This window comes from Zonotrichia leucophrys, chromosome 2 (assembly GCF_028769735.1).
Source record: "Zonotrichia leucophrys gambelii isolate GWCS_2022_RI chromosome 2, RI_Zleu_2.0, whole genome shotgun sequence".
In the NCBI taxonomy this organism is placed as follows: domain Eukaryota; kingdom Metazoa; phylum Chordata; class Aves; order Passeriformes; family Passerellidae; genus Zonotrichia; species Zonotrichia leucophrys.
The window spans coordinates 54699993-54725284 of record NC_088171.1 but is presented as its reverse complement, the minus strand read 5'-3'; the positions used below and the strand labels follow the sequence as shown (position 1 = coordinate 54725284).

The window sequence follows — 25292 nt, the reverse complement described above, 5'->3', positions numbered from 1 at the left end:
AGTTCAGCAAGCTTACCATCTAAAATGTTACTTAAAGGTGAGTATTGTAAGGAAGAAAATATAGCTACAGGTAATATTCATCATTAATTTCAGGTGTTCTGGAACAGCTCAGAGTACCCTGTAGGAAGAGACTCACTAAATTGAGATGTGTGAAATGAATGGGAGTGCTTGATTGTTTTTCTCTATTTAATGAAGTCTGTGGTAAGAAAAATAATGAAAAGTTAAGGTACTGATGAAGAGCAAGAAGGCTGCTCATCTGAATGAGTAATTTGATTTGCATCAGTACTCAATTTTTTTAGTTTATAGTGTAACATGAAGGTCTTTTAGAAAAAAAAATCATGATAATAACTTGAATCTTAAGTCATTATTTAAACTTTTTATCCTTGTTCTTCTGCTTTTAGAGGAAAATACTCAGTTTGGACCTATATATATTCCGTATCTTAAATGCCTCTTTGCTTTGGTAAGAAATCCCATTGCAGACATTGCCAACTGGTTTTTCTTGAGTTGAGAGCATGGGAAGTCATAATTTATAGGTTGATGATGTTGGAGAGGTCAGTAGCTGATTCACAAAATGTTTTAGGAAGGCCTGTGTGTGTATACTCATGCAACTGTCTCCCTGTGGATCACTAATTTTGGCAATGTAGTTACTAGTTTACTGATGGGCTTCAAGTGACAATTACATTTAAAGATTGTATAGTGTAGCCACTCACAAAAATGCTGGAATTTCTCGGCTCTTCTTTGCCCCAGAGCCAGAGTGAGATATGAAATGTTTCGGTTTGGAATAATTCTGAAACCTTAGGAGGTCCTGATTTTTGATTTCTTCACTGTCCTGCCTCTTTAATGTTGTTCTTTGGATCTTAGTGAGAAAGTTGTTTCTTTTTAGGTAACTTTGTTTAGTACATGTTGAACTTCAGTAGAAGAGCATCTTTTTCTAAAAGTTACGTGAAAGTTAAGCTGTATCTGTTGTATTTGCTGTCTTGAGAAGTTGTTTGAATTTTATGGCTCTTGCAGTCAAAGCAGTTAGAGGAATGAAGTAAACTAACAAAAATATTCTCTGCAAGATGTGTGAGTTAGAACTGAGACCATGTTTATAACAAGCAGAGTTTGTGACTTTCTTCAGATTGGAGTATTTTGAAGAACATTCTAAAAACAGCCTTAAGATCTAATGATCTTAAGAGTAGTTTGGAAAATTTGAGGAAAACAGTCTGTTATTTCAGGAGTGAAGCTAGTGTAATCTTTCTAATAAGTTTTACTACAGTTTTAGGAGAGAAGAGTATTTTTACAAGTTTGGGGAAAAATATGTTTCTCTGAGGGAAAACTGAAACAGAAACAATCTTGTAGCCAGGTACTAGGATTTCTTTTCAGATAGTATGAACAATGAAATATAATATAATAATACTGAAACCTAACCCAGTCAGAATGTCATGGATGGCCAGGGGTTTGAAGGAGATATTAAAACTGCAATGTAATTCCAGTTTTACTACAAACTAAGACAAGTCATACTATCATCTATGAACAACAGGAATGAGTTTTAATAATGCTAAGTTTTCCAAACTTTATGCGGGACTCTGACTGCATATGCATTAAGGTAAAAGACATAAACCCCTCAAGGAGAAAAGCAGTAAAATTAGCTTCTGACTCTGTGGTGAACTGATGCTAATACAAGTACTGCCACTGAATTGAAAGCTTGCAAGTGACCAGCTGAAAAGAAGATGTTTTCATAAGTCAGTGGTAGTGAAGGTTTCTTAGGCCAGAGAAAACCATGGAACATTGAAAAGGTATTAGATCACGTACTTCTCACAAGAATTTGAAAGGTTGTGTGTACAGAAAGGAAAGCAGTTCATACTTGATACTGTTTAACATTGCAGCATGTGTTAAATTAGAATTAAATTAGTTAAATGTTGATAAAGATGCTGGATTTCACTGTAGACAGACTTCTATAGTAGTTTTTCTGTTGAGAGACTGGCCTTTAAAGTAACCTGAGTTTAGCCACTGCTGGAATGCCTTTAGCTGGAATGCCTTGAGCTTTTGTATTCCTTGTTAGGTCATAGGAGGAGAGACTCACTTGAGACCCATCCACCTTAATGGTGCCTTTTCCAACAGTCTTTGCCTTTGGAGTATGATTAAAAAACTAATTTTTGTGTTGTTTATCAGAAGTTTTTAATAGCTGCTTCGCTTGGTTCCCCAGATAGTCAGAAATGAATGTTATGTTTGCTCCTGTGTTCTGAAATTGATCTGTGATTTTAACATAGATTGCTTTGGAAAGAAATTTTTTTACATAGCCTGTTCTGTTAAAACTTGGAACTTAGGCACATTCTTGTCAAGTCATTTAACAGTTCCGGGTTACTTTGTGCATTGTAAGAGCTGCAATTCAATTCGAAACAGGAGCAAAAAGCAATTTTTAAGTTTGCAAACATTCAGTTTGAAAATCCCTTCTGTGGTACTGCAAGAAAAGTGTGATCAGTATTTTAAGCAGGAAATGATGAAAATCACCTTGCACTGGCACTTGATGTGAAAGTTGTTAAATTGACATGAATGTTAATAATTTCATATTTCATGAACTGAATGCCCTCTGTTTCTAGCCATTGCAAATTTAATGCCCATAATATGTGAAATAGCCATGAAAGTCTATTGTGTATTGTGATTGGCAAGCGTATATTGAACTAAAAGACAATTCATTGCCCAACTGGGTCCTTTGGGTCTATTAGATTACCTCTATCAATTTGTCAAATCATATATCTAACAATTTTAGGATAAATGGCATCTAAAAATGGGGAGAGATCCACCTAACAGTGTTTCAGCTTTATGTGTGTTGTATTACTGGGCAATATCAGATCTATAACCATTTGTGTTCTTGAATCACCTATTGAAAAGGTTTTTGTGTATTTGCAAACCAGTCTCATTCAGTGAGTCGTGCCTATGAAATCATTTTTCTCTGAATAAAACAGAAAAATTATGATTTTAGGAGGAGAAATTTGTACTGCATAGGATATAAACAGGAGACATTACTGAAACAAAATACGGCTGCATAAGTAATGCTCTTGCAATAATACTACAAAAAAAAAAAAAACTTGTGCATTTTTAATTAGGTGGTAAAACAGATGGCAAAGTCATAAAATGAATGAAGTAACTTATTTTGCTAAGTCAGATTTCACTAAAGAAATTTGCTGCAGCTGCATGGTTCCTTAGAGGAATAAAAGGAAAATTTTGAAGTGCAAAATCCAACATGCTCATATTTCACTAGGTTCCATTTGGCTGGTGTATTGGTGCAGTCTGCCTGTGGGAGAGAGAATGCTTGCCTGTGTTTGTGAAGAGGAGACAGAACTTGGTACTACCTGCTTCTTCGAGTGTCTCATTAGTGCCCTGCATTCAGTGCTGTGTGCTTGTGCCATTTGTGCTGTGGCCTTTGATGTAAACGTGCTTGCACCTGCTGGAGCACTCATTTCCTGCATCCTTCATTGTTAGAAGCTCTTTTATTAGCCTGAGATGTGAAAGAGAATGTATTGCAGTATTCCTACTCAGTTTTTGCTGAAACTTCATTCACCTAGGCACTGACTTAAGGAAGAAGGCAATGCCTGCCTTGAAAATGCATTATTTGAAAACTTAGACTTTTTCTTTGTCAAGAGTTGCATAGGAGTGTTACTCAAACAAGGCTCCTGTGTTTGTTCTGTCTGTGCTAATACTTGAAAGAATTTAAGGGTGTTCATGTGAGTTTTCACCATAGTACTGTTATGACTGGCTAACAAGGAAAAGTAGTTGTTTGAGCACGATAAATTCCCTGAGCTATCAGCATCAGAACTTGTCTTGGTGTGACAAGAGAAGCCTGCAAAACAACAAGATGAAGTCCTAACCAATAGAAGGGATGCTGTCTGCATCCCTTCTATAGATTCCATCAGATTGTTGGGTGCAGTCTGCCATGAGCCTAAGGACTATTTTGCTTTGCAGATACCATTTGTTTCTAGGTTTCTCTGTCAAGAGTTGGCTTTCCTGCCTTAGAGCAGTAAAACTGTCTGGGTGCAGTTTTATGTTTAGTCAATATGGATCTTGATTGTCATTCTTTCTGGCTGTAAAAATGACCATGCAAATGTGTGCTGTTTCTAGAAAATGCACATCTGACATTCTGAACTTCTAAAGGAGGACTAGGGTTTTTAACAGTTAAAAAGATACTTGGGTTAGAGGAAAACCTATTTTTTCAAGAATGTCTTGGGAAGCTACCTTCAGACATTTCTCAAAGAATTTACTTCATCAAGCCAAGTCAATATTTAAATCTTACTAAAATTTCTATAGTCTGTATCAAAGGGTAAATGTACAGGGACAAAAAGGACACACTAATGTGATTGAGATTGCTTTTGAAATACCATTGAATGAAAACCCCTGAATTTTTGATACTGAATATGCTGTGGACAAGTTTTGAATGCAGTGCTCTTGAACTGCACTTTTAGAAGTGCACTGCTGAAGCTCATGCTGCAAGCTCTGGCATAGTGCCTTCAAGGGAACTCCATTCTTGATGCTTTCTAGAACAGCTGGAAGCAGCAGCTCTGTGCAAGTGTCAGTGAAGCCTAGCTTATCATTAATCAAAAGTTAGCTTCCAGATGTGCTTTCTTGTACTTGAAACATAGGATAAAAATCTTGTATATCTTGTATATCTTAGGTGGCACTAACTTAAATGTGTCCTTGAAATGTTTCACTGAGTTCTTATTGGAACAGCACTAGTTAAGAACCTGAGCTGTTGATTCTGCATTGCTAAAATTCATCCTTGTAGGCTGTATGTTGACTCTTACATTTTGGAGGGGATGGGAGTTGGGAAGAGTGTCTTTGTTCTATATCAAATGCATCTCCCATGAATGTAACTTGACTTTTGATTATGGATAACTGATGTGGGAGGCTCTTCCACAGATGTCCCCCTCATCTGTTTCTGCCTTTCATGGTAAAAAATCAGCTGTAGTACTGTAGTACCTGTTTTCTGCCTTCCCTCTGAATCCATAGAAGTCTGTGGATAGGTTTGACAGGCTAGTGGCCTGTAGTAGTAATTGTTCATTATTCTGTTGTGTCTGCTGTGGCTGTTAATTCTTTTCTCGTGGTGTATAATCTTAAATCAATACAAAACAAATGCCTTCTGTTAATGTGCTAGATTACAGATCTTCATGTTTACAAATTGAATATGGAAGAAGACATGACCCTTACCCTTTGGGTTAAAGCACTTCAGCACTGTCAGAAAGCTGAGTGCCCTCAATGATTACAATAGACTGGGAGAGGGCACCAGCCACGTACTGAACTTGTAGAAGCAGTAACAGTATTCTAGACTCTTATGTAAATGTGTATATTATCAAAATTATTTTGCTGTGTAACTTTAGTCTGTTGGGCTATGAAAGCAACCTTTAACCTTGTGTAAACCTTGGTGGTGGGCTTGAGTTTGCTGCTCTTCCCACTTATCTTTGGATCAGTCCAGATATGTGGATGTGACAGTCTGGTCAGGGAGAGAGAAAGCTAGATAAGCTTTCCCATGAATTGGTCTGGGAAGCTTTAGAGACCTGGAGAGAAAGAATGATAAACAAATGATAAACAATCTGCAGGTGGTGTTTTTAGCAAGTTGTTTTTCTCATAAAGAGGCTGTCTTAGCCAATCATGTGAAATGTGTTGATTAAATGACCAATCAGGTCCACCTGTAGCAAACCAGTGTATGAAAGAAGAGGTCTGAATAAATGTGGGGCTTCTAGCCTCTGAGCTTTCTGATCTGAGTGTCTGTCATCTATTCCTGATTCAATGGTGACACAGATAAACCATTGCAAGTATCAATAATTCTTCCCAGTGTTTTTAAATAGCCATCACATAACTTGAAAGAAGTGAGATATCTTTAACAGGTGCTGGATTATGGTTGAGGAGCCCTAGAACACTTGCATTGTTTTGCCACAGTGTTTATAGGCTGGAAGTGCTGTAGTTTTGCTCTCTGTGTGCTCAGCTATGTGTTGTTCTGGGCTGTCTTTGGTACCAGAAGACTTGATTAGGTAATGTATCTGTTCAAAAAAAAAATAGATTAGTTCTTGTCTAGAGCAATTTCTTAAGTCCTTTGCCACCTAATAGTTGCACCAGTGCTATTGGGAGAAAGGACGTGGGAATATCAGACAGAGTGTTGGAGGTTCAGTTTGTATCAGCCTTGCAGATACACACACTTGGGCTCAAGGGTTCTGTGTTTTGTCAGCTGTTTATGTGGACAGCGATGTAGTTGCTTAATTTTCTTTTCTGTGCACTACAGGGTTTGAAATCTTAAGACTTTCATTTTGTTCTAGACTGTTTCTGTTGTTCAGTTTGTCAGGGTTTTCATGTGCTGCTCCATAGGGGTTTCAAGAAATTTCCTTTTGGAAGTACTTCCCCAGAAGTCATCTTGCAGGTAGCTGAAGAGGCCTTTTAGTAAGAAAATGCTGAAATGATTCCTTAAAGCATAAGAAATAGATATCTGTTCTCACTTCAGAAAGTGCAGTCTAGTTCATGGCCATGCCCAGAAGTTGGCACTAAGGCCCTGTGAAGCCTCTGGGAAAACTCTTGGAAGTCTGTGAACTTGTTTCTTGTGTTTTAGTGACTTCTTGTTAGAGAAATTGCAATTCTTCTGATGATGTCTTAGGAGTCTAAAGCTGTGGGCATGAGGGAACTAGTATTCTTTATAACACAAAGGAATTTATGGGATGGATGGACCTCTGATACTGGGTGAAGAGCTCCCTGGTTGACTTTTCCAGTTTAAGTGCCTGGATACGGTTATGATTTGAAGTACTTGTGTCAAGGAGCTGGGAAATTTGGGCCTTTTGCCTGAGGAAATTTGCTTCTGCTGAGAGATAGAACTGAAGTCAGTCTTCTGCCCTTTACTTTTGTTAGTTTATGTGTAGTCAGTCACCATAGTAAATATGTTCTGTGGGTGTGGGAGGCATAAGCACCTGCTAAGGTGTGCCCTAGAAAGCTTTGGAAAGAAGGATTCTTACGAAACCTTGAATGTGATTTAGTTGCTTGTTTAAACTCATGGGAAGCTTCAAATCTTAATTCCTAGTTCAAAATGTTTATGTCAAAGGATTATTTTCAGGACATAGGGAAATACTTGCTGTGAAAGTTTCTAACTTGTTATGAGGCAGAGTTTCAGGACGCCTGTTTGTTATCTAATGAGATTACTCATTACTAAGATAGGTTTGAACATTTGGATTCCTTCTTTTCTTTCTCTAGTCTACTACTTAAAGTTTGTAGGGATTATTTAACATTTGAAATACTTGTTTTACCTGAATAAAATACTGATATTACTTTGTGCAGAGTTTGGCTATTGTGCATTGAAACTATAATAAAACATCATCAGACTTGATGACACAACAACAATGCTGATCTAACTTTTAAAACTCCCTTATTCTCTAGCTCTTAAAGCAGCTGGTATCGTGTTCCATCTGTGTCCTCACATATCCTATCAATCTCTGGGTCATGGGGTGTTTCTGCTGATCTGGTTTGAATCTTGTAATTGGAACCAGATGCTGGGAGGGTTAGATTCTGCTTGCCTGGAGTTGCTTCCCTCCTTTTCCAGGAATGCTTTTGCTGCAGAAATATCTGAATCATTTGTGAGGAGTCTTCCAGATATTTGGCACTTAGTATTCTAGTGCTATTTTCAAACAATGCATTCTCAAGTATACTTTTGCTCTTGTTAACAAAACTGAAACTATGGGACTCAATAAACAATTAAGTAACTGGTTGAATTTGTGATATTTTCACAACAGGTAAGATTATATTGCTGCATGGCCCTTGGATGGGAAAGATGTTGCCACTTTTAAAAATTCTTGTTTCTGTGCTTTTTCTTAGAAAATTGAATTTGGAATTTGTAGGTCACATAAGGCAACAGAGTTTTGATACACTTCAGGAAATTACAAAACTTTGGAGAATTTTTTAACTCTCTTTAGAAAAGAATTGCCATAGATTTTCACTTCAGTGTGAAATAAGGTGTGGATTGTGTTTCTAGAGGTGATATATACTAAGTGTAAAGTGCAGAGTTGTGCAGGCATTAATTTCTTCAAGTTAAAAAAGTTATTTGTTTAGAGCAATATGAGTTTCCACTGTAAAATTTTCTTTAATTATTCAGTAAGTAATTGATAATTTTTGCCTCTCTGGAAGTATTTTGGCCAAAGCATATTAAGTAGTTCTTGATATTGCGCAGGCAGCTCACATACTGCAGTTAAATTATTCCTGTTCCTTCAAATGTATCAAGTTCTAGCTCTGTTGAACAGAGTAAAGGTGGGTGCAACAATGTATCAGCTAGCAGTTGTAATTGATGCTTTTTATATAAAGCAGTCTTCAGGGAAGAAAATTACTCATCTTAAAAGTGAGTGGGTAATGAGGTTAATATGACAGACTTTCAAATCTTTATGTAATCTTCTCTTAAAGGAAAGGAAATGAACTAGGATTTAGTTTTGATGTATTAGTTTTATGTAGGCTATGAAGTTGACAATAAAAAATTGTTTTGCAATTGATGAAAGGCACCACTATCTCTACTTATTAACTAGAACCAACTATGCTAAGTGTACCAGCTATCTGTAAATACAAGCTATGTTTAACTAGACCCCTTCAAACAAATGTCTGCAGCAAATCAAAGTCCGCCTGTTAAGGACAACTGCATATTCACAAGGCCTGCATTCAGCTTTATGCATAGTGGTGAAGAAGATGCCAGCTGAACTTGTGCCTGTAGTGATGTGACTTTGGTGTAATGCTTTTCTTTTCCTGGTCTGTTCTCGTTTACATTGCGTTTACAAGACTCCAAGGAATTAAAATGAATGGAATAGCTTCTAGATTTCTTTTGGTCACCTTGTGTAAGACAATGAGACTGATCATATGCTCTGTTCTTTGTTAGCTTTTGGCCTCTTGGCCAGTTTTGGGTACATTTTGACAGAGATGTAGGTATCTTGGATATGATTGTTTCTATAAATTTCTTCAGTATTTGGTGCTGGCTAAATATGGGGAATTCTGTACCCTGTGATCCACAGTGAAGGAAAGAAAGCAATCTAAATTGGTGTCTATTGCCCTTTTTGGATGGTGTGCAGCTGTTCTGTTGGCCACTTTTTTGCTCTCCTTTAGTGTATGAACCTTGGGATTATTGTACTGGGGAGGGATGGAGAGGACAAATGGAATGGATATGTAAGGAAACATGCTTTGATTGGTTTGGAGCAAGTTATTCTGTAAGAAAAAGCCAACTGAAGAATAGGACAGCTTAAGAAGAGTCATTTCAGTTGAGTGAGGGATAAAACCCATAAGGGTTTTTTGCCCATAAGTATATTTTTATCTCCATTTATTTGGCTGAAATAGTAAATAGGAGAACAAAACAAAGACTAAGAAAGAGAGACTAAGGATTCCTGCTTTTTGGGTTTTTTCTTTCCTAACTTATATTTGCAAAAATTTCTCCCTGAAAATATTGTCCCTGGAGATCAAAACTGCTTTTTGAGCTGCTACCTGATTATCTCTTACTCTTCTGGAGCTAGAGGTAACCATTGTGTGTTTGAAGACTTTGTGCAGAAGTTAACACGATACTGTGTCTAAGTTGTGTTACACTATCCAGCGTGCTCCTCTGGAGGGTGGAGCTGCATGTTGTGTTTAAATCCATGGGGGACTAAAGGCAACACTGTAATTTTTGTGCAGAGGACCTGTGTGTGCCGGTTGTAATGTATAAAAGTTTCCGAGAAGTATTGATACAGGTAGCAGCCAATCACTTAAGACAAGCAACAGCTTTACAATTCCAGATGGAAATTCCTTGATGATCTTAATAATGTAAAAATAAACGTTATTTTGCTACCTACTCTTCTTTCCTTTGATCAGATTTCTAGACTGTTGGACAAGACACTGTCTTGTCCAATATCACTGATGCTAACATGAATTATAATTCCTACTCCTGCAGTTCTTAGTTAATCTAATTGCTTGCTAGCCTGACTCAAAAAAAACCAAAAAAAATCCTAGCTCCAGTTGGAAAACTGCCATTAAATGGAGCACAGAATCATGGGTGTGTTTATCTGCAAGCAGGCAATAAAACAGCTGTAGGAGCTTTGAGAACTGCTTACTTTGTCTGAGCAGTCAGAGATTCATTTGCTTGTGTCTTTATCTGCTCAAAAATGTTGGAAAAGGGCAGCTTCCCAGGAGTTTATCTGCAGTAGAGTGAGGACTGATCCATAGCACGGTGGTTAGGCAATGTCCTTGCCCTTCTGAATGAAAACGCTGCAGTACATTGCTGAGCCAGTTCAGCTTTTGCTTCCGTTCCAGCTTATTGAACCACATGAAGAACTGTTTAAGAGTAAACTTTTGTATATGTTACCATCTGAATTGATGTGCTGGGATTTCCAGTGGGTGTGGTGAAAAGCTGACTTGTGCAAATGGATAATGTAGCTGTTGACAGCACCACGCTTGGCTCTTTGTGAACATCTTTCTTCTGCAGGTGACGTAGGATTTCACTGTAGGATAATCCTGTGTTTATCTTCTGACCTGCAAGTAATTTTGCACTTATTAAGCAAAATTAAGCAATGCCATGGTATGTTTATGAAGGAAGTATGCTTTTTTGAGCTTCACACAGCAGGGTTCTTGCCATAGTCTCTGTCTGTTTTATCATAATTATAAAGTAGGACAGTTCAGTAACTAGATATGACCCAAATTAATACTACTTATGAAAATAAGTCAGGCTACATAAATTACAGGCAGAAAGACTTTGCATGAAACTTCATCTCAGGTGCTTTACTGTTAAAATTGGAATCTAGGTTCTTCTTTGTTTTTCAAAGCACACTGAAACAGGTAGAATTGTGCCAATAGCTTAGAACTTATCCCTTTCAAGGTCTTTCTTCTCTCTGGCACAATATTTGCTCTGAAGCAGTCTCTTCAGATTAAGTGTTGTTTGCACAGTATCATATTGTGTTGTACTTGCATTGTTTGTGAATTATTCCTCTATTTCCACATTGTCTACTACTCAAGAGACCTAAGTTTTTGCCAGCATTATGTCTTTATTGGCTTGTGAAGAACTTGGGAGTAAACTGACATCCCTGAGCCACTCTCCTACTCCAAAAGGTGTTTATGACAAGCTTATCTTGAAGATTTCAAGTCTGTGGTAGTGTGAAGTTTTCCTCTTTTCAGTATCTTAATGGAATGTTGTTTACTGACAATTATTTGTCAGGATCAAATTGGAAATGGAAATGTTTTGGGTTTTTTATGGGTCAGCTGCTGCAGAGAGTACAAAAAGTGGCAACTTGTTTGTCACACTGGGACACTCCTTGTTAAATTGTTAGTTGAAGTAAAATATGAATTTTCACATTGCTCAATCTACTTAAAGACTGGAGATTAATTTACAGCAAATATTACAGTGAAATATTGCTACTGTGCATTTAAATTTTTTTTCAGACTGTAGTATTGTTAGCCCAAACTCACCTGAGCGAGGTCCTGCTGAGCTCATTTGGACTGGTTCCAGTATTGGAGTACTTATGGAAGAATAGTCTATTTTCATGCTTAGTAAGCTTAGAGTTGGTCACATCCAGGTGGATACTGGAATTTAACATTTGCAAACTGAGCTGTTGATAGTGGAATTCAGATTAATTTTCTTTCTTACTTGTCTGACATACATACTAAGAAACATCATTTTCAGGATGTGTTTTTCCTTTTAAGAGAAAAGTGCACAAGGAAAAACAATGTAGTAGGTTGAAAGCGTGACTTGGAACTATTTATTTATATATGTTCTTGTACTCCCTCTTGAGTAAAAAGAAAGAAATGGTTCTTTTTAAGCCAAAACAGAAATGTTTGCTGTTTTCCATCTTCTTTTAAAAAGAACTTGTACCATGATATTAGTTGTATTTCTCTGCTATATTTCTGTACTGAGTACGGCACCTTACTTATGCTTATTTTGCTTAGATAATCTTTCCAGGGAAAATAATTTGACTTACTTTTCAGTTGCATTTTCAGAATTATTTGCCAGTAGAATGGGTAGCTGTGCTGATGTGATCTCAAGAGTTTTTTACATAGTTTGGATTTAGCTTGGTAGGCAGATAAGTCCCACTGCTTGCTCGCTCCCCCTGCCACTTGTGGGAGGGGGGAGAGAATTGAAAGGATAAAAGTAAGAAAACTTATGGGTTGAAATAATGATAACTTAGTAAATATTTTTTTAAAAGGAAAACAACCCCAAGAGAAGTTATTAAAAGAAAATTTGCTCACTGCTAGCTGACCAACGCCCAGCAGTTCCTGAGCAATGGCAGTGCTGACAAACTTCAAACCTCTCTGACAACTTTTATTGCTGGGCTGTGGCATGGTGATATCTCTTTGGTGGTCCTCAGTAGCTCTCCTAGCTGCTTGCTGATCCCCAGCCTGCTTGTTGGCATGGCAGTGTGAGAACCTTGATGGCGTGTATTTATTTTACTTCCATGAAGGATTGGCTTCATCTCAATGAAGCTTTAGTCATGGTGCTTTTATACTACCTGCATCACTGCTAACAAGGCCTTGGTGCAGGGCCTCAACTAGGGTTTTTGATACCAGTTTGAAGGAAGTTGTCATGCTTCACATTCTGATTGTTTAAGCTGCACACAAGGGTAATTCATTATGCAGTAGGATGTAATTTTAGTGTGACTTTATCAAATAATCATGATGGCTAAAGGTAACAAGGTAATCATGATAAGTTACTATGCTGCATTATTATCTGGTTGTTATATAACTCAGAGCCATGTGAATGTGCTGGTTTTGTGTTTTTAATTAAAATATGAAAATTGCATTTGGTTTTCAATTGCTACCATCAATCTTCCTTGTATTTACATATGTAATGTAGATGTCATTGTCTCTTTTGGAGTTCAGACCTTGTTTTGACCTGAAGTCTCTGGATGAGAGCACATTCTGTCGCTGTAGAGGGACTTCCCTGTGTTTTAAGAACTGTGCCAGCATTTACAAATACAGCTTTATTACTATTGAGATAGGTTGAGAATGAAACAAAAGTGTGGGGAAAATAGAGATCCACTAAAACTCTAGCACGCATGATTTTTTTTAAAGTTAATGAAATTGCTACTTTTTGTGCTTGTGTTATTCTCATACATTAAACTATGTGAATTAGCTGTCATAGAGCCCCTTGGTGTTGGTGAGATGCAGAGATTTGTGTTCAAACAAGCAGTCACAGGACTGAGACAGCTACTCCAAATATACCAAATAATTACATTTGTAGGCAAGTTGAATCTTTCCACTCTGTCTAAATTAGATTATTTTGGTTTCTGACTTAACTGAAACTGGGTATTTTTAGATCTTAAGTTTGCTTGCTTTTCCTGTAAAAGTACTCTAGCTAATCCTTGCTGCTGTGTCTTAACATTTAAACTGGAAATCCTTCAAAAGTCTGTTTCCTTCCCCTCCAGCTGTCATATCATGTTTTCTTATATGGTGTTGATTCATTGTGGCTTCCTTTTTCAATTCTTATAGTAAACTATCAAGAATTCTTGACACGTTCTGTGCCACTAAAAGAAAATTCTACATACTAAAATGCTGCTTCCAAATGGTGAAGGATTTCTTTGCTTAATTAAAAAAAAAAAAAGAAAAAGAAATGAGATCAATATAAGTTGTGGAATGGTTTCCAGTGAAAGAGCAGGTAGCTTTCACTAAAGCAGAACTGAAATTAAGTCATTAAATATGTAGGAATTTGAAAAAAATCCATTTTATCAGTTCATGTGGGAGAAGGAAAAGAAAGCTAACAAAGAAATATTTTTCTTCTAGATTTTTCTGTTTGATACCTGTGATTTTTCTGCAATCCAAAGATGGCAGCAAATAAACCTAAAGGACAGAATTCGTTGGCTTTGCACAAAGTCATCATGGTGGGAAGTGGTGGTGTAGGAAAATCTGCTTTAACACTACAGTTTATGTATGATGAGGTAAGAGTCTGTCATAGAAATCATCTCAGGAGGTACCTGCTACATAGTGTTGTTTAAGTTACATTTGTAGAATTATTTTCTGAAAGGGTCCAAATGTAAGTAAATGACGTGTAAATGACGTGGTATGAAATTCAGCAGTTAAGTGTGACAAAACCATGTTTTGACATTACTGATTTGCCCTCTAAAGGTACATGTGAAGGTAAAATTTGGCATTTTCCAGACTTCTCAGCTGTTAGATACTCTGTTATATTACTGGAATATTTTTGCATTGATCACTAGACTTAGTACTTGGTTATTATAGCTCAAAGCTTCTTCACTTAAATGAGTTGCATGGCACCTGAAACAGCCAGTTTCCTCCATGTTTTTTGTGCTGGTGTTGAGGACAGGAAGGAAAATTAGTTTCTCTTTTCCTTTTTTTTTTCCAGTGGAAGTCATCCATTTTTGTTAAAAGTCAGAAGCTAAGCATTCAGTGTACTTTAAAAGTAGATTCAAAATTTATCTAAAGTCAAGATTGCCTGATTTCATAATAGAACGCAGACAGATGTTGTGCTTGAACCAGAAGAAGTTTGGGTCATGCACACACTGATGTTTTGAAATAACCTCTACATTTCCTTGTAATGGCTGAGGAAAGCAAAAACCTAAAAACTGTTTGGGCTGATCAAAAGTCTGCTTTAACTACGAGTTGCTTGAGTACTTAACAGGGCCTAAATGCACAATGCTTAGTTATTAGTTACAGCTCTCATTTCATGTTTGCTATATCCAGATGCACAAACAGAAGCAAGTTTCTTATACAGGCATGATTTTATATCATGAAGGGTTTTTTTTCTAGTTTGTTGAAGACTATGAGCCCACCAAAGCAGATAGCTACAGGAAAAAGGTTGTTCTGGATGGGGAAGAAGTCCAAATTGATATATTGGATACAGCAGGGCAGGAGGACTATGCTGCAATTAGAGACAACTACTTCCGAAGTGGAGAAGGTTTTCTTTGCGTCTTCTCTATTACAGAGCTGGAATCCTTTGCAGCAACTGCAGACTTCAGGTAAGTTACAACGCAAGATAATAATTCTAATTACACTGAGATGATTGAAAGTGATTTTTGTGTGTGTGTGTTTTGTAATTTCCTTTTGGTGGTCCAGACTGGATTGCAGCTCTTACTGTTGTCACATAATGTTTTGAACAGATGCCTAGTCAAGCCTTTGCTATCTGTAGAACTTTAGATGTCTTAGCTGCTGTGTTTTGGAATACCAGAAAGGCTATTGCCACAGAATAGACACACAGCAACATTCAGAAGATAGCTGCCTCACCATGGTCTCAACCACAGACTGCATCATATTAAAACTCTTATGAAAGTTATAGAATATTATACAGGTTGGACTATATTGCAGGTGTTTAATTTCAGTTGAGAGAGAAAACATTTAAATAACTCATTACTGTATTTTTATAAAAGACAAAAGATAATAGAAAACAGTTTTACCAGTTCCAAGTGTAATGAAATAGGAAATATTTGAAATAGGAAATATTTGAAATAGGAAATATTTGAAATAAAATTAAGGAAGCAAATATAAAAAAGAGTTATCTGCATCCCATTGAAATTAGTCTTCTTGGAGATGCTCTCACAGTTCAACTTAATTAGCATTAAGTAGCAGCATATGTTTAATATCTAAGGGAGGAGGAAGAGGTATGAAGAGGGGAGAAAGTAAATTTTTCATCTTCTGGTGTTTTTAATTTATTTGTGTTTCTATATATCTGTATTTCTATGTTTTGAGAGAGCGAAGAGCAGGTCTTTTTTGTTTGCAGGCTTATGCTGAGTACTGTCAGTCATGGCGGACAGTTTAGTACAGTTCAATTCCCCTAGAGTGCAAAATAACATTCAACTGTGTTTAAAATCATGCCAGTGCTTCAAAGTATACAATCTTTGGCCTTAGAAAATGGCAATACTGCAATGACAATAGTTTTAAATACTTGAAAACTTGTTTGTTAAAATTTGGGCTTGCTTTCAGTAGAATTGTTCTGGCTCTCGTAATGTGCGGTTTTTTTAAAGTTCTCAATTTCAAACTGGCACATCATTAATTAGATATTTCTTGTCTAGTCTTCAGAAGGGGCTCAAAGGACAATATGAATGTCATCATCTGAATTGCTGTTAGGTTAACTTTTTACATTTTTGTAAAAATGTCAAAGTTTGTTTGGCATCTGTGGTGGTCTATCCCAGGTACCCACCAAAGCCCCTCTATATCTTCCATGCTCAGCTAGACAGGGAAGAGAAAATACAATGAAAGGCTGATGAGTTTAGGACAGGAAGAGTTCACTTATTGATTGCCATCACAGGTAAAACAGACACCGCTTGGGGAAAGGAATTGAATTTATTGCCAATCAAAATCAGGGCAGAAGAATGAGAAGCAAAACTAGCCTTACAAATGCCTTCCACTCCACCCCTCCCTCCTTGCTGGGCTCTATCTTCTCCTTCCCAATGGTGCAGAGAGACAGGAAATGGAGGTTACAATCAGTTCATCACACATTTTTCCTGCTGTTGCATCTTCCTCAGGGAGAGGAGTCCTTCTCTTGCTCCAGTGGGGAGTCTCTCCCATAGGAGACAATTCTCCATCAACTTTTCCACTGTGAGTCCTTCCCACAAACTGCAGCTCACTGACTATTCTAGCATGGGTCATTTTCTATGGGCTGCAGTACTTCAGGAACAGACCGCTCCAGTATGGATCCCCCACAGTTCCTGTCAGTAAACCTACTTTAGCGTGGATCCCCCTCTCCAGAGGCCCACAGATCCTTGCCAGGAGCATACCCCAGCATGAGTGTCCTCCATGGACTGCAGACAAATCCCACCTCTGATGCCTGGAGCACTTCCTCCCCCTTCTCACTGAGCTTAGTATCTATGTAGTTGTTCCTCTCACATATTCTCACTCCTTTCCTCTCTGAGTGCAATTGTACCTGTACAGTATTACTTATTTTTAAGTAAGTTATTACAGAGGTGTTACCATTGGCTTGGCCTTGGCCAGCAGTGGGTCTGTCCCAGAGCCAGCTGGCATTGGCTCTGCCAGTAATGGACATTGGGGAAGCTTCTGGCAGCTTCTCACAGAAGCCACATGTATAGACCCACCACTAACAAAACCTTGTTACACTAACCCAGTATAGCATTGCCTGGGTAACTAGTGTTGCAAGCTACTGGTTTTTACCAGAAGTCTTATTTACACAGGTACTGCCATGATGCACTGAGTTTTCATCTGGTCACCTTCCTGATCCCCTGGCTATTCCAACTACTTTTGGATAGCTGCAGACTCTGTTAAAACATTTGCACTGGATTTGTGTGGAAGAGGAGAAATGTTGCTTTTTATTTATACCTCATACTAAATGTGGTGTCACAGTCTGCCTCAAGTGCGCAGTTAAAAAAAAAATTATGGACTATGTGCAGTTTCTCAGCTCTGTCAGTAGGCTTCCTGCACAAGACTTCTTGCTATTCAGAGGTTTTTGTAATGTGGGCATCCTGCTCTATACCAAATCAATATCGATTACTTAACTGTCTTCAACTTCTTTCCCTTCAACTTTAAATTTGGTCTCACCTTAGCCACCAAAAGATATTCATTTCTCTGTGCTTTTTACAGTCTTTCAGGAATTGCTCTATGATAAAGGGCTACATTTCACAACTAACTTTTTACTCCTTTTTTCATAGACAAAATACAGAATGCTCTTCTTTTGAGACAACTCTTCTTCCTGATAGTATTAATGCATTTTCAATTAGAAGAAAACTTTCATTTTTTTTTTTTAAGTGTTGAAGACTTGAGTACCAAACTATTTGTGGTATTGAGTTTTATTTATAGTATTAAACCTGTCATCTTAGCAGTTAAAACAGTAGCAGGGTCCGTCCTTAAAAATCTGATGTATTTACAGCTTGTGTCTGTACACAGGTATGTGTACAGACATACCTGTATATATTTAAATGAAGATTTTATATATTTAAAAGCCGAAATTGAATATAATTGACTTGAGAAAGATTCCTGAAAGGAAGAGATTTTCTCTTGATGTGCTATGGATCATTTCATCAGCTTTAAAATGGCACATTTTGTTAGGAAACAATCAGCTGTTAATCTGAAGCTTGGATATAGCTTAAAAATGACCATCAAAACCGGTAATGTAATGGTAGATGCTCGCAAATAACACAATAACACTGTTCATGGAAATTAATTATTAATATAAATTATCACCTAAACCAGTCCTGTTCTATTTTTTTCATTTTTTACTGACTCAACTGCTTTCTTCCTCAAGGACTAGCTGTCTGTCTCTGTCTTCATTCTGTAAAATGTCATAATGAGGTTTAAGACTTTCCTGTTATATAAACTACATAATAGGAATAAGTGGCTTTTCACTGTAAGATGTGAAAGTATTTAGTCTGAGTTCTTCTTTATGTGTTCTAAGAATGGTACTCTATGCAAAGCTTAATTTTCTTTTCCTTTTTTTTTTCCTTCTTCTCCAGGGAGCAAATCTTAAGAGTAAAAGAAGATGAGAATGTTCCTTTTTTGCTAGTTGGTAATAAATCAGATTTGGAAGATAAAAGGCAAGTTTCTGTAGAGGAAGCAAAAAACAGAGCTGATCAGTGGAATGTTAATTATGTGGAAACTTCTGCAAAAACACGAGCTAACGTTGACAAGGTAATAACTGGCCTCTTAAACAATCTGTTCATCAGTTTTTATTTTATCCCTCTTTTTCATGGATCATACTCCTTATGTTTTTAATTTTAGCAATAATTTTGTGGAATTTTAATCAAATACTTTTCTTCCTTAGCTTGCCAGGAGTGCATGACTAGGTGACTCCTTGTAGAATAGTGAAAATGTTAGGCATAACACATTTATCCCATTCTAAACTGCAAGTAATCATTATTATCCAAGACACAAAAGTCCTTATAAAATTTTCTTGGGTCAGCTCTTTTGGCCTAGACTTCATACTGCATTTTCTGTAACTAGAGGAGAGTCTGCTTCTGAACAGTGAAGAATACTTCCTGATCATCATTATAAAAGCAAATAAGGGGGAGGGATTTGAGCCTTCCCCTACCCTCATTTAACCATCTGCCTCTTTGTATGTTGTTTTGATGAAGACTGGATGAACCCAAAAAGCTATGAAAAGCCCAAAAATGCCTCATGAGTTTTCAGAGATAAAACCTGGTTCAGAACCTCATAAGAATATTTTTCTCCAAGGAAAGAAAATTCTGCTTAGTTGTGCTTCAGCAAGAATGCAAGGTCTTGCAATTCAGAATAACTGTCAGCCTTGCAGACTGTAAGAGTCACAGTTGTGTGGCAAAAGAAATAAGTAGGTTTAATGCAATGTGCCAGCCTTTCAGAGCTGTTGACAAAGTTGATCCCCCCTTGAATCACAGGTTTGTGCTGGAAGGAACCTTAAAGATCATCTAGTTCCAACTGCCCTGCCATGGGCAGGGGTACCAACCATTTGATCGGGTTACTGAAGGCCATCCAACCAGGCCTTGAACAATTCCAGAGTTAGGGCATCCACAACTTCTCTGGGCAACCCTTTCCAGTGCCTCACTGCCCTCACAGTAAAGAATTTTTTTACAATTAATCATTCAAATCTCTCCCCTTTTCGTTCAAAATTGTCCCCACAAGGGTCTTAGCACAAGCTGCCCACATAAAAAGATGCTTTCTGTCTTTTTTTATACACCTTCTTTAAGAACTGAAAGGCTGCAGTAAGGTCTCCCTGGAGCATTCCCTTCTTCAGTTTGAACAACACCAGCTTTCTTAGCTTGTCTTCATAGCAGAGCTGCTCCAGCCCACTGGGCATCTTTGTGGCCTCCTCTGGACCCACTCCAAGAGATTCATGTTTTTTCTTGTGCTGAGGACCCCAGACCTGGGCACAGCACTGCAGGTGGGGTCTCATGAGAGAGTAGAAGGGGACAATCACCTACCTTGACCTGTTGGCCAATCCTCTTTTACTGCAGCCCAGGATGTCACTGGCCTGCTGGGCTGTGAGTGCACATTGCCAGGTCATGACCAGCTTTTTATCCATGAAAAGCCCACAAGTCCTTGTCTATAGGGCTGCTCTCAACAACTTCATCTCCCAGTCTGTACTGATGTCTGAGTTTGCCCTGATCCAGATGTGCATCTTGCATTTGGTGAAAAATTCTCTAATGTAAATCCATATATATGAGCTGTCAATTGCAGCAGGAGAGCTGTAATGCAAATTCTCTTTTGCAGTAACTGTTGGTTGTGTCCTGTCAGTTATCTTACTGAAGAAACTGATTTTTCAGTACTATAGTGATTTACCCTGCAGTACAGCAAAGAGTTCTTAATCAAGTACAGCAGAACTCATCCTCATTGTTGAATAAAGCCCTAATTTTTTTGTTGTTGTAAAAACTAACACATCTTTTGGTTTTGGTCAATAACTGCAGTTAACAGCCATCTATTACAGTTGTAAAAATCTTTCAAATCCACTTCACTATTGTTTAGCAGTTGGGGAAAAAGTGCATAAAATATATTTTTTCAGTAGCTCATGAATCAATAGCCTTTGCACATACATGGAGCTGTTGGCATAATGGATCCAGATTAGCATGTGTCATATAGATTTGTGGTTTGGCAGGCCATAAATGAGACCTTGTTGGCACCAGTGAATACTGTGTATTCTTAGTTGCTTGAAGCATATGAAGTTTTGGAGTTTGCTACACAAGCTTGGGGTTACTTTTGTAATCTGGTCTCTCTGAATTCCAGAATAATTGAAAAATTGAATAATTTTTCAATTACTCACTTGAAAAAACACAGCCAGCCTCCACTCATTTTGGCAAAGGTGACCCACTAAACATTTTCTCAGAAGGTTATGTATCCCAGACAGCTAAATACTGTTGTACAGTTATCAGTACTTAAGCAAGCTGACAGTTGCATCTTGCCATTAGCACAGACTTAAATACAAGCAACTTAGTGCCCATTTAAAAATCTAAAGGCAATCTCATTTCTTGATGGAAATGTTTAGTTCCATTGATTTTCTTTAGATTTGATGTGATGAAGTTGATTCTTTGCCTGCAGTGTAATAAAAACCTACTGAGCTCTGTAGAGGAGCTTTTCAGTCCATGTTTCACAGAAATTGATCAAATCCCTTGACACAGATGTATTGCTTAGTTCAAATTTCAAAATATCACAGAATAATCTGAGTTGGAAGGGACCCACAAGGATCATTGATTCCAACTCTTGGACGAATGACCCATATAGGGATCAAACCCATGACCTTGGTGTTATTGACATCATGCTCTGACCAACTGAGTTCATCTCGGGGCTGAAAAGGGAAGCCTAGAGCACTTGGTACTCCCAGGTAGTCTGCCATTCAAGTACTAGCCAGGCCTGATCCTGCATAGCTTCCAAGGCAGATGAGATTCAGCATTCTCAGGCTGATAGGGTATCTAAAGACTCCTGAGAGAAAAGTTTCTGAATTGCTCAGCTGATTTCCTACAGTAAAATTATGAAGATGTATACATACTGTTTGCTGTAACCTTCTGTAAATCAAGTCAAGATCTGCTGTTGAAATTAGTAAAGTAGCTTTAAGTAGTCCAATCATAAACATTTAACTGTCTGTCAGTAAAATCTCTCTTACCTGAGTCAGTGGTGTATCTCCAACTTTGTTCTAAACCATTTGATGAAAGTGAACTTTATGTGTACTTTAAGATTGTAATGTGGTAGCTGCAGCTGAGATTCTGATGTAAGAAATTGTATTGGTATTACCAATATTTCCGGACAGGACGTGCCTTGGCTTGTCTGGCCCCATTGGGTGAACCAACTAGTGGCAACTGTGGTGTTTCACCCCAGAGACACTTTTGGCTAGCTGTAGCTTGCAGCTGGGTGCATGGAGACAAGTCCAGTCATGCTGGGGCTCTGGTGGCAGCGGGATGGAGCTTCCTCTCAGGTTTCCCTCTGCCAGAGAAGCTTTAAGGGCGGTAGTGAAGGAAGGGAGTTGGTTCTGCAGTAAGGTTTTGATCCAGAGCTTTGATTCTGGCCCACAGGCCTCTGAATCCAGCAACTCCTCCAACCGAACTCCCTGACCAGACCGTGTGGTTGCTCACCCTTTTACCCACGGGAGGGGAGGAGGGAAGGGATAGGGAGCACACCAACCAGGTACAGGAGAGGAGGTCTCAAGGGACAAAGGACACCTGGATGGCCCAATGCTCCTCCGGGGGTAGAGGGCATCTTTTGACTCTGCCCAATCACTCTACGCCCTTCTGGAACTCCAGGATTGACAGACAGTGCTCGACAGGGGTCAGGGTGAGGAAAGGAGAGGTGATGGACGCACCTGGGAGGGAATCTTTAGGGGAGAAACTGGGATTCTGGGCTAAACCATGAAATCACACTGCAACAAAATTGTTTATGTAGTTGAATGTTTAAAGACTTTGCTTTAAAGGAAATGCTGAGTTTTTTTTTCTCTGGTCACTTTGTGCTTAGACTTGCATTATGGAACATACCATACAACATATGTGCATTTCAGTCTATGCTACTTCTCCATTAATAAGTTTCTAAAATTGGATGTTGCACTTTTCAGCCTTTGCAGCTCATGACTTAAAATATTCAAAAGGTAAACTGATTTCCTTAAGTTTCTTCAGTAATATGTACATATAATGTCTGCAAATCTTGGCTGGTTATGAGACCCTTCTTTCAATTTGTGTTTAAAATTGCCTGAAGAATTCATAAGCGAATATCAGAAGACATTATGGGAAGGGAACATTATGGTGCTGTGAAACAAGCAGGATTGCATCATATCAACTTGACCTTCAAAACCTGTGACAGATTTTTTAATTAACATTTGTTTGGTCAATCTGATTCTATTCACAAAAACTGAAGTGGATGTCAGTGATAGTTTAAATTAACACTTCTGTCATTTGTTTTTGCATTTATCGTTTTATATCTTTTTCAGGTGTTTTTTGATTTAATGAGAGAAATTAGAGCCAGAAAAATGGAAGACAGCAAAGAAAAGAACGGGAAGAAGAAAAGAAAAAGCCTAGCTAAGAGAATCAGAGAAAGATGTTGCATTTTATAATCAAAAGCTTGGATTCCTTTCCTACCCTGACCATACTAATAAAAACCATAATTTATAAGCATGCCATTGAAGGCTGAAGTGACTGAAATTACCCTAACATGTTGGAAAATGTAATGTACCACTAAAAGCATGATTTGGAGCGGCACTGAAAGTCAAATTCACTGAAAAAAAATTATGTGGCTTCAAGAGAAGCAAAGTTCAGTCCATTTCATATTTGCCTACCTTCTCACATTTCTTCTGAATGTAGTGTTTCATAGGTAGTCTTTTCTTTAATAGTGAACAAGAGGGGCAAAGTATTACTTTGTGGGTTCTTATAAAGCATACTTTTTTATCACTGGTATTTGTCAATTCATCTTGTCTTTTGTTGCCTTGAAAATTACAATTGTAAACATGATACCTAACAAAGCAGTATGCAGCTGTTTTGCCATGGAGTTATGCAAATTAAAAAAGAATAATGTATATGTGAACAGCTATGTTGAGGAAAACTATATGTGGTTCTGCATTACCTGATTAACTTAGAAGAGCGATGTAATCTTTTACATTGAAACATTTGAATATGCCTTAATTTTAAAACCCAAACATAGCAGGTTGCTTAATCAAGGGTGTATTTTCAACTCTGTTGCATGGAGACTGTCCCTATGCATCAGTGCAAGACTGCCCTCTCTGTGGAGCGCAGTTACTTGGATGATTTCACTCACTAGCTGTCTGCAAGCAGTGTTTGTTCTTTAAATGTGTGCCATACTCTGGTAATGTGAATAATACAGAGCATATTCTATCATCTGTAACTTGGTAGACAATATGGTATCTTAAAACTAAAAGGTCAGAATACACATAAGACTGAAGTCATAAGCCTATGGCACATAAAAGCCTGGAATTGTTTAAAATTTAACATGCTGGTACCTTGAAACTTCCCTTTTGCACATAGATTTTTGTCTAGATGTTCCTTGGGTTTTAACTCCCTGGAATTGGGTGGAGTGGGGCTGATCTAGTAGCGCTTATATGTTTTGAGTTAAGATGTTGTCTGGGAAATTCTGATTAATTTCTTTTATGTTCCTAATACTTAGCTATTGGAACATGGTGTGTTATGCTGAAGCTCTTTGCAGGTTTTGTACTGTTTAGTCTATGTTGATTTTCAAATGGGGAACAGTGTAGCTACTTTTTCTACTTAATGTTGATATCAAACAATTAAATGTGCTTTGCAATACAGAAACCTTTAACATGCACATCCAAAATCCCCAAACAAAACATACTGCCTCAGTTGCTTCAGAACAAGAAGAATACTAGCACATGGTCAGTGTGCTACATCTTAACTAAAAAATATACCAGAATGTTTGAGGGTTTTGGACTCCTCTGGGGTGAGACAGCCTAGATCAATTCCACAAACTGTTATACTTTTTATACATGTATAAGCCTATAACTGACAGTTTAAAATGTGCTCAAGAAAACTAGGTAACAAATATTTAACTTTAATGCTAACAGATGTTTTAGGGACTCAAGTCTTAGGAGTTACATTTGTCATGTTCAATATTTATCAGTAGGAATTTTGTATGTGCATTTAGTAGACTGCCAAGTGCAGAATAAAAGTTACTCATGTAACTGGCAAATATAAGCCAGTCTTCATCTTAATGTGTACTCATTTGGGTCTATCTAGCCAGGGAGTCTAACCACTAACATTGTGACTTTGCTTTGGAACCTGTATACTGGGAACTGAGGTGTTATGAAGCCACTGGACACACAAAACTTGTCTTGGCTGATGCCTTATCCTGTCCTTTTATTTGCTATTTGAGCCATTGAAAGATGAATAAACTTCCATTTTTCTAGAATACTTGTGCAGTGTTAATTGATAACTGTATTACTCATAAACATAGCTACATCTAATACCAATTGTCGAGCAGTTAAACCTAAGTACTCTAGAAGATTGGTTTATGTGCATGAAGAAAATTCTACATTAAACCAAATTAGCCTGGTAAAAAGCCACTTTTTAAAAACTATGTATGTGCTGCCTTCTGTCCATAGGTAATTTGCTTAGATGTGACAAGACTACCTGAAAATGAGCAACAAACTGAGGTAAGCTTGTTCCAAAATTAGTTTTCTAATAGAACGGAAAGTGAGATTTAAAAAAATAACAAACAACAACAGCAACAACTAAAAACCCCGAACAAACAAAACCCTAAATTAAAAAAAAAGGACAACCTACATAACTTTTAATAAAATAAAAATGCTTCTAAGTAATTTTCTTTTCGCATGCTCAAGGAGAACCAAAGTGAGCTTCCTCAACCTGCAGGGAATACAGCTAGCATCATGTATTACAGGATTTGGGTATATCTTGAGAGGGTCATCCAAAGTGAGTGTTACATTTGCATCATAGGAGGAGTGCTTTGTTTAGCCTACT

The 25292-nt window shown here is 37.7% G+C and overlaps 1 protein-coding gene across 3 annotated transcripts in view; it reads left to right on the top strand.

The window, feature by feature from the left end:
* The window catches only part of RALA (RAS like proto-oncogene A), a 30269-nt gene extending 5546 nt beyond the window's left edge, over positions 1 to 24723 (top strand). For 2 of the 3 annotated variants that reach the window (XM_064705040.1, XM_064705041.1), the window contains exons 2-5: positions 13720 to 13874; positions 14704 to 14912; positions 18354 to 18528; positions 22778 to 24723. In XM_064705040.1, the coding sequence (XP_064561110.1) occupies positions 13761 to 13874; positions 14704 to 14912; positions 18354 to 18528; positions 22778 to 22900 (621 nt within the window). In that variant the 5' untranslated portion in view covers positions 13720 to 13760 and the 3' untranslated portion in view covers positions 22901 to 24723. Of the gene's footprint in view, positions 1 to 5672; positions 5790 to 13719; positions 13875 to 14703; positions 14913 to 18353; positions 18529 to 22777 lie in introns of those variants that run through there. The other variant, XM_064705043.1, reaches the window with a different exon arrangement.
* Positions 24724 to 25292: the final 569 nt, after the last annotated feature.